General features: G+C 36.6%; 1 protein-coding gene across 1 annotated transcript; it reads left to right on the top strand.

Moving 5' to 3' along the window:
- Positions 1-3,072: 3,072 nt before the first annotated feature.
- On the top strand, positions 3,073-7,933 carry LOC137265083 (M-phase inducer phosphatase-like). Its single transcript, XM_067800399.1, has 6 exons — positions 3,073-3,159; positions 6,298-6,546; positions 6,693-6,853; positions 7,042-7,170; positions 7,470-7,584; positions 7,766-7,933. Exons 1-6 carry the CDS (start codon positions 3,073-3,075, stop codon positions 7,931-7,933), a joined length of 909 nt encoding a protein of 302 aa, XP_067656500.1.
- The last annotated feature ends 2,256 nt before the right edge of the window (positions 7,934-10,189 follow it).

Genomic DNA, 10,189 nt, shown 5'->3' with positions numbered 1-10,189 from the left:
TGCTACATCCTTTCATAGCTTTGAATAGTATTTCCAAATTAGGGGGAATAAAAGGTTAGTCTTTTTGAATATCAAATTGGAACGAACTCTGTTTCGAGTATGATTTCAGTGAAGATAGTAACTCTGTATATTCAAGGAAATTTGTTTTAACCCCAAACAGTTCTACGAATTCTCTATAAGAAAGAAATGTATTGTCATCTTTTAAGAGATCATTTACAAATTTTACTTTTGATTTTAGATAGTGATCATATAGTACTGGTTTTCTCCTTATTGTTATCTTGTCATTTGCCCACATATATTGTCTGCTGAAAAGATCCTTTTCGTATTTACTGTGTTATTCCTCCTAGGGGTGTAAGGTCTCTCAGAGACCACATTTTCATTATTTTGTCATTTATTTTTTATTTTATCTTTATAGTTCTTTTCCACCATTTCTGCTTTATTATGCTGAAATAGAATGCCTAAGAGTACAAAGGGCTTTTGTGTCCAGTCCAGGTGGTATTCCCTGCAGTATTGCAAACTTGAATATTGTTTAGAACCAGAGAAGGAAGCGTATGTCTCCAGTACATGTAATGTTTCCCTGAACGACCGGTCTGACCCGTCTAAGATTTAGTTGTATCATCGGCGAATTGAGTCAGTAGGTATTCTAAGTCAGTCATAGTTATTCCTCTTATCTTTTTGTATTGTCGTAACATATGGGCCAGAATTTCTGCTACTATGAGAAATATATACGGCGAGAGGCGATCGCCTTGTCTGCAACCCCGCGTATTTTGGAAGAATTCTGATGGAAATCCCTTTACAAGGACACTAGAATTTATGTTATTGCAGAATGTTTTAACCAAGTTTTGATAGGGGGCCCGAAATTGAAAAAGTCAAGACATTTCTCGATAAAGGACCATTCCACGGAGTCGAATGCTTTTTCAAAGTCTATAAGTATCAAAAGTCCAGGTTTATTCGTATATTTGTGTGTAGTCCATAATGTCATTAATCAGTCTTCTACATTCTCCGATGTATCTACCTTTCATAAAACCTTTTTGGTCTTCATTGATTATATTAGGAAGTATGTTTTTAATACGAGCTAATATCACGGCTGAGGCTAGTTTGTATGATACGTTTAATAGTGAAATGGGTGTGAAGTTTTTCAAATTGTCCTTTGATTTATCTTTTTGGGGGATACATGTTATAAGACCTTGTTTTTGACTTATAGATAGCTCTCCTTTCCTATATGTTTCATTCAATGAATTAATTAAGTATTTATTGATGTCTTTCCAGAATAATTTATAAAATTCAGCTGTAAAGCCAGATGGACCAGGGCTTTTTTCCATTTTTCATATTTTTTAAAGCTGAAAGCATTTCGTCGTATTGTATTTCGCCTTCGAGAGAATGGGCGTCGTTGTCAGATAATCTAGGTATTTCACTATCTTTGAACAAAAATTCTAAATCGACATCTTTTACATGTTTGCTAGTATATAAAGTTTGAAAGTAGGTCTTTGTATGGTTGATTATGTCCTTTGTTTCGCTTATTGGACCTTCATCAGTTAGTTAGCGCTTTGTTTAGGAAATTCTGTTTTTCTAAAGATAAGAAGAATGTTGATGATTTTTCTCCTTTTTCATACCATTTGGCTTTTGATCTCAATATAATGCCTTCTGTTTTGTATTTGTTTAATTCAAGTTGTTGATCTTTTATTGTATTAATCTCTTCTATCAATTTTTGACTTAGTCTGTTCACTGTCGGTACTGTCTAGTTTCACTTCGAGGCTTTCAAGTGTTTCATTGCATTCTTCTTCTAGTTTAAGTCTTCCTTTCTTTTTCTGAGATGAACATGTTATTGTGTGGCCTCGAATATTACACATCAGTATCTCGAAAAACAATTGTTCATTAATCTTTAAACTAAGCTGCATCCTTTACAAGTAGTTTTGCCAATATATTTATCAACGCCAGAACGTCCATTAATGATAAACAGATCATTATTTCTACAAATATCAATTAGCTTATGTCCATGGATATTTGTTCTACCAGTGTCAGTAGAAGATCTATTAGTATCCAATCCAAGTGAAGAGAACATAGATATTACATCTCTTTCATTAAAAACATCTTCTGGAATACCAATATTATTACACATACAATGTGAGAGTTGAATAAAATCAGTAAGGGTCTTTGTTCTAGCATTAAAATCACACAGTAGCAGTATTTCACAAGCATTTGCAAATTTATTTATATCATTATCTATGGGGGATTGTCCTGGGTTAATTACCAGATAGAAAATGAAACGTCCGTGGGTTGATAACACAAAAGTCACGTGGGTTTGTCAGTCACATGAATGACAATTTAGGACAAAATGTATTTACTTTGGGAGCAAGATCCTTAATGTGGGTACGCTTTCTGCATGGTTAAGGTATAAAGAATGTTTTATGTTTAACTCCCGGAAGAACACTTACGCCTGGTGTAAAAGTTAAACTTTCATGTTGTTGCAGGATGTTATGGTTTGCTTGCTCGAGCATGACGTGATATTGCCTCATTATAGTTAGCAGTGAGAAGGTGTAATCCCAAATGTAGCATGTGTTACAGGTGTGTTCTCGATGACGTCTTGTGGTTAAATGAAGGTGAAAGTAAGCTGGATTTTATGTTGCTTCAGTGGTATTCCAGGCAACACCAGTATGGGTGATGATAACATGTTTTATCTGGGCAATCTGAACAAAATCTTTGTACGTGTACGTTGCCGTGAAACTGTTTATTCTAATGAGAAAAATAGACGATGACATTAAATCGTATATTTGTTGAATCGTAAAATGTCGTGTTTTTTAACTGTGGCAATGGTATTCAACATCGTTGCTGTTTCGACCTTCCTGAACACCAACACCAAGAACATCTCTACACAATTTGTCTCAAATTAATGTACCTTAATAATGCAGGAATGAGTCATGTTTCAAATATTCATATGTAACAATATATCTACATGGAATTACTTTCTCTCGTTCCCGATTTTGTTAATATTTAACGAACATTATAGTCTCGGTTGAAAATGAAATTAGCAACATCCAGACAGTGAAGAGAAGGTAGTTACTATCTTTCGCAATGGTATTAAATATTATTCCACAGACTTTCAGTCTTGGAAGGCCAAAACCAACATGGCGAAGAATGGTGACTTCCGTGTACAACGAGGTGGGAACATCAATAGACGAGGCACAAACCTTCGTGTCGCATCGTTCTGTTGACATCGTAACCACCCTTTACCCTTCAAGAAAAGATATTAATTGTGTGATAAACTCAAACAACTGAAACAATGTGATAACCCAATAGGGTTGCAACGCCATCAACATACACACTCGATGTGTGACAGGGGTAATGTTTACCTTTTTCAAAGCTGAATTTAAGTATGAAACTATCAAGAAATACAAAAGAATTCACTTTGTTGTAATATTTCAGTCAGCACTCATCTAACCAATACGAGGGTTTATACAACCGTAATTCTGATTCCTTCTTTCTACACAACATTAACTACACTAACATGAATCACACTGGCGTTGCTTAAGTTGTCTAGAATACCACTAATGTTGCTTAAAACTATCGTACTCTCACAGGCATTCGATCTCTAAATGTACTGCCTAGAGAAGTAGAATGTAGCAATATACATTACACATTAGAGTGAACGAAATAACTGTTAGGTGAACACAACTTCTGGAACAACGAAACAATGCACGATGCACGTTTCACAAGAAATTGCACAGTTCTGTGCAGTCCGTAGAATCAGTTCTCTCTTAAACGGTAGCAGCTTGTTTGGATCTTTTACAAAGAACAGACAGAACATGAACATGAATAAAAAAAGACAATTCGTTTTACAGGTTTTACAGGTTACACCCACGGTTCAATTTCATCCACAATATCCTTCGAGCCCCTTGATGAACCTGCAAACTTTACACCTTCTCCTGTCTACTAGGGAGTACCCACAAAAGTGTGTCCATAATCAGTCAAACACATAATCAGTGACACACACAGGGACTAAAACACAGCCTAAGGGAATTTAGGCAAAGTGTTAACAAGATACTGCGTGCAAACATTCTTCGTAAAAGGCAATGGCAATTTGTTCAGGTCTCTTTTGAAGCCGAAGTAGAACCCGAAAATAATAACATATAAGCATTCGACATTGCGGTTCAGTTTCATTTAACATCCATCTAAGCATTACACGGTTTCTGCAGGCATGAGTCTAATCCAGCTTATCCAGATCATCCTACAGCCCTTCATATGTCTGCTTCTTTTACACTTAACATAACCAGTGAGGAATCCATGCAGAAAGTGTGCCCACATTAAAATTCTTCTTCAAAAAGTAAATACAAATTGTCCTTAATTGACATTCAACTGACGAGCAAACCTACCTAAATTAGGAGTTATCAACACATGGGCTACCGGCATTAAGCAAATGCAGCTAATCAAGATCATCTTAACAGACCCTTGATAATCCTGCTTACCTTTCATCTTAAACCAGCCAAATAAATGGAGAATCCATGAAGACAGTGTGAATACATTAAAGAGTAAATACAAGCTTCTAAATGCCTTTCAAAGACTTAAATACAAGCTGTCCTTAATTGTCATTCAACTGCCTACCAAACTTACCTGAAATATGCGTTATCAACACATGGTCTACCGACGTTAGCAACAACAACGTGAAGCGTATCTACAATGCTGCGGTGGATTTGAAAGAAACCTAGCCATTTAGTGTAACACATAGATATTACATTAAGATAGTATAACATTGATGCCACCTGTCCTTGTGTACACGCGGGGATAGAAAATATTTACTCTTAGCCACGTGACTTCTGACACTGAATAAACGTTCTTGAATTTGAATTACGTCTACAATATTCGCTACTTGAGGTTTAAATTTCATTCTATCTGTTACTGATATAATTGTCCCACTATTACTTAGTCGTAGATAGTGTTGAAAATGTAGCAGGGATACCCTAGGGGTAATGAACATGATTGAATTTAAGCAGTGGGGCTTTTTTCCAATTTTCGCCCTAACTATTTAGCACTTTTACCTTTTCATACTACTGAAAACGTGTTTGCCGATTTGAGACGAATATAACATACTTGTCACCAGTAAAGATCATGATGATCTAAGGAGTCATTATATCTAGTCTAAAAAAGTGTCCTGTCGATCAATCAACACTTTCTGTAAACTTATGTGAGCAGAAAAATACCAACTAATGGATTATTTGGCTACTTTTAGACACCATGTACACTGAAACACATATGTACCACTTACCGGTACCATAGTAGTCATTTGCCAGGAGCTACGGGCCATTGGCCTGAAATAAACGAAAACTACATAAAATACAAATATCGGAAATAAACAAACAAAAACGAGAAGAACCAAATTACACTTTGTTATTTCTCAAGTTGAAAAGGAACGTGAGACCTGTAATAAAAATACAAAATATATCACTGTGCTAAGTATTTTAACATTTATTCTAACATTAAAATGGTTTCATAACGATAATCCATCTAATCCAGATCACCCCAACTCCTTGATAAATCTGCTTACTTTACACCTTAACCCAGCCAGTAGTGAATCCTTGAAGAAAGTGTTTCCAAAGTAAATGCAACTTGTTCTTAATTGTCATTCAACTGACGACCAAAATTACCCGAATTATGAGTTATCAACAAATTGGCTGTCGGTATATTTGATGTTCTATCGGAGGATTAACCTGAAATTATCCCCTTAACACTCTCGTCCACTTACCTATACAAGGACACAAGCGTTCCCACTTTTACACCAAGCCCATCTTCTTACTTCGTTAACATTTAAGTATGCTTTCATTATCCATTCTGAAACAGTGTACAGTTAAATAGATAATGAGTCAATCAACGAGTGTTGTCTCTGTTACGTAAATATGTTGTTTTAGTACAAGTATATAGACATTAGAGAGACCAGACAGCATCATTCGCTTGACAACTGTCTTAACAGAAAAGGCCAAACCCAGCAGACACTGTTAGGTTACTACAATGTAATGAAATGAACGGCTAAGTTCTCCTGATGATTTCCAGCCTCAAAGCCTCGTTTTCGATGATGAAGATTCACGGGATAGGGGTTTGAGTCTCTCTGCAGTGACAGGAAGGTTAGTGGAATAGCATGCAACACGTGTTGTGTATACATTAGAAAGGTCGAAAGTAAAAACCTAAGTTATTTGGAGAGGTGCCATTATGATGCACGAATTGGGTTCCATTATTAAATTATGAAAAGGCGTGCGCTTGTTTCAAAAGGCCTTGAACAAGCTAAATGAAAACATTTTCTTCTTTCAGGTATCTCCCCAATCGTTGGTTCAAAGGAAAACCATTTTCCGTGGCACAAGGAAGTCCCTTTTCACAGAAAAGAGACCACGTGACAATGACGATGAAGAGGAGGAATACCGTCTTCCGAGACAGATCAAGAAACAGAAGACAGTCGACGGTGTCAGTAAAACACCACAGAAAGAAGTAACGTCAGAAGCGATGAAGTCTGCTTTGGACAAAATGGAACATGAAGGAGACTTGATCGGCGATGGTTCACGGGTTAGTGGCACGTTCGTTTTCCCTATCCAATTACTGCAATTCAGAACTTCTGTGATGCTAACTAATTGGGAATGGGAAAGAAACTCATCACTTTGTAAGACAGACATACAAGCTGCGTTATAATGAAAGTTTCGTTAATTTTTCAGGTTCACAGTCTCCCAACTATACTAGGCCGACACAAGGATCTCAAGTCTGTGTCTCCGCAAACAGTCAGTCAGCTTCTTGCTGGAAGATATGCTGACGTCATTTCCAGTTACCAAATCATCGACTGTCGTTACCCCCACGAATACGAGGTCGGTCATATTGAGGTAAGGCTTCTTTATAATTCTCTCATCTTATAAATATATGTAACTCCAGACTATCTGTCATCTCCCAAATATATGTCATGCATTTTTGTGATGGTTTGGTACTTTCACACAAAATAAACAAATGTGAAATGAGAGAAATCATTATTCTAAACATGGGTAATCTAAATGCTGCTATATTTCAATTTCTGGGTGCGGAGAATCTTCACAACCAAGCTCTGATTACAGATTTAGTGGCCGGTCTACAGCAGAGTGACGCCACCCAACGGAACATCCTCATCTTTCACTGTGAATTTTCCTCAGAGAGAGGCCCCAAACTGTAAGTACTTGTTTTGAATGGTTGATATAGACTATTTCAGACATGCGTGGAACGCATTATACTTTACTGCTTGATCTAAGACGTAGTGACATCGAAATTACTGACCATTTGTTAATGCAACATTTCACTCAAGGAGGCCCCAAACTGTTAGCATTTGTTATGAGTAGTTCATATGAAGGACTTCAGACAAACGTGGATCAGATTATAGTTTATTTCTTGATATCAGATTCCAACGACATCGAAAACAATGGCCATTTGTTAATACAGCCTTTCATTCAATGATATATCATCTGATACAGATTACATCATCTTAGAAACCTTCACCGTAAGTTGAACAATGAAAGTTACCCTTTCCTCTTCTACCCGGAAGTATACCTGTTAGATGGTGGATACAAGGCCTTCTATGAACATCAGGTAAGTTGAGAAACGCTAAAATAGGTACTAATCTAATAATGCAATATCACAATTCCATCATTAAAGCAACATTTATAAATATAGCTACACATTATAAGATGTTAATAAATAATGTGATACTTTTGTCAAAAATCTTTTTGTTAAAGTGTATACATTATGTACAGTTACTACTATGTTTCAGTCTCAATGCAATCCAAGAAACTACGATCCCATGCTGCACCAGGATTACTCCAAACAACTACGTCACTTCCGAGTCAAGTCCAAGTCCTGGACAGCAGGAGAAAAACAGAACATGCGCTGTCGACGTCAACAAATAGACGCGTCACCACTCAAGATGTGTCTTTGGTAATCTGGATGTTGAACTTCTACTCATGTGGAATTTCACCCATTGCCCTGACCATTGGTCTGGGGGACTTGCTATTGCATTATTATTGTTTGTGCTTTATTGGTGCCTGAATGTTAAGGCGATAACTGACCACTTTATACATAAGTTGACCTGCTTACTGAAACATGCTGTGATATAATGTTTGTATATCAATTAATAAATATATACAGAATTGTACTTTGTTCACAACCCTTTACTTTCTTCTTAAACGTTACATTAAGAGAAATATTTTGTTGGTTTTCTGAAGTTTTCCGTGAGGACAACGTGAAATGCTTGACTTATTCGCTGATAATGTCTGAGAGAAGTTTGTGGTATGATATTTTGGCTATTATGTCCGACCCTCTTTTCAGAAATGTTTGTCCTCATATGAATATAAAGTTCGAGATCTGGTAGAATCAATGCAGGGAAATTCGGCAAAGAAGTGTAACTGCGGATGTGTCCAATAATGTTGAAATATTCCCTTCCATTGTTTACTCAATTGAACTATAAATGAATACGATAGTTGAAAAGGGCTCATCTTAGTCAGCAGGAGACATTGTCATAGCAACTGTAAGGCCGTATTTTCATGTTGTCATCGTACATTTGTATCAGCTTTTTGACGTTTAGGGAAATGGTTTGTCAGTCACTCAGCGAATGTCCAGAACTATGAGTTCCGAAGTAAGTTTTTGCCGTCTGCGAAAAAGTCTCTCTCACTTCCCCGAGAACATGGCTTGGTGTGAAAGTGCGATCGCTTGTGATCGTAGATATGGAGCTACCTATACCATAGGGGGATTACCCAGGGTTAATCATCAAATGAACCGATAGCGAATGTTTTAATAACTCATAAGTTGGGTAGTGTCGGTCGTCAGTTGAATGACAATTAAGGACAATTTGTATTTACTTGGGGAACAAGATGTCTAATGTGGGCACACTTTCACTATGAATTCCCCACTGACTGGGCTAAGGTGTAAAGTAAGCAGATTTATCAAGGGGCTGATAGGATATATATTCACGGCACACACATATATATGACACAAAATGCAAGGCACCTTAGTCCAGCCATGTATGGACTTTCCACCACAGTGCATTCCTCATTTACCCACCTCTCTCCCAGCTCACACACTCATATTTCATCAGTACAATGCATCCGTTAATTTATTCCTCGATACAGGCATACATCTCAACAAACTATAAATGTTCAATACATTGCACGTCAAATCTAGATGTGGTCAAAATGTAATATTATATGTTGCTGGAGTGGCATACAACCTAATCAATCCATTCAATTAAACAAGGCTCTAAATATTCATAGGAAATTATTTAATTAAGTCAGCAACAACTTTCTCATGCTTAGTTTGTATATTTACAAATAACTTGTTAGACGAGGATGAAGACTTTTATGATCAGACAACTTCTTTCTTGCAATGTAGATTCTAACACCGTTGTCAAGCAAAAGATGTAGATTCTAACACCGTTGTCAAGCAAAACCGAAAACCAAACGTCGTATCCACTGCAAGAAAGAAGTTCTCTGTCCATAAAAGTCTTCATCCTCATCATGCCAACATCTAAAATGCCACTTAAAGAAGACTTGTTGGACACACAAATATCTCTATCTTTTTTTAAACTTAGACAATAGTTGTAATTTTATATTTGACGTAATATGTATACACATATGATTCATATAACAGTCAATATCGATGGCGTCAAATCCTTCATTTCATTTTGTATTAAATGTTGTATGGCAGCGATGGTAATATAAACTGTAAAGATTGTTCACAATCACAATTCATTCTCCTGAATAAAAATATGTTTTAATCAAGGAAAAGGTTAACAAGAAACTACATGCAAACATTTTGTATCAGGTTCAAAAGCAATTCGTCTGTTTTGAGGCTGAAACGTAACATAGATTTAGGAAGATACCAGGCAAATAAAATTCCCCACTGCGGTACAATTTCATTTAAAATGCATCTACGCATCAATACATTTCCTACAAGCATGATCCTAATCCAGCTTATCTAGATCATCCTTACAACCCCTTGATAAACCTGCTTACTTTACTGACGGACAAACCTACCAGAATTAGGAGTTATCAACACATGGTCTATCGGTACATTTGATTTTCTATCTGGTGATTAACCCGGGATAATACCCCTAACTCCACCCTATAGGTAGTTTCATAATTACGGGGGACACAAGCGATCGCACTTTCACACCAAGCAATGCGTTAATATTTAACTATGT

Source organism: Haliotis asinina, chromosome 15 (assembly GCF_037392515.1).
Source record: "Haliotis asinina isolate JCU_RB_2024 chromosome 15, JCU_Hal_asi_v2, whole genome shotgun sequence".
In the NCBI taxonomy this organism is placed as follows: Eukaryota; Metazoa; Mollusca; class Gastropoda; order Lepetellida; family Haliotidae; genus Haliotis; species Haliotis asinina.
Note: the sequence above shows the minus strand (reverse complement) of the source record. Positions and strands in the feature narration are given on the sequence as shown.

What these genes read in the sequence shown, in the direction of transcription:
- LOC137265083 (XM_067800399.1), top strand. Translation starts at nt 3,073, where the DNA reads ATGGTATTAAATATTATTCCACAGACTTTCAGTCTTGGAAGGCCAAAA. An exon ending in TACGAGGTCGGTCATATTGA is followed by an intron (nt 6,854 to 7,041) that starts GGTAAGGCTTCT and finishes ATTTCAATTTCT; the next exon opens with GGGTGCGGAGAATCTTCACA. An exon ending in AGGCCTTCTATGAACATCAG is followed by an intron (nt 7,585 to 7,765) that starts GTAAGTTGAGAA and finishes ACTATGTTTCAG; the next exon opens with TCTCAATGCAATCCAAGAAA.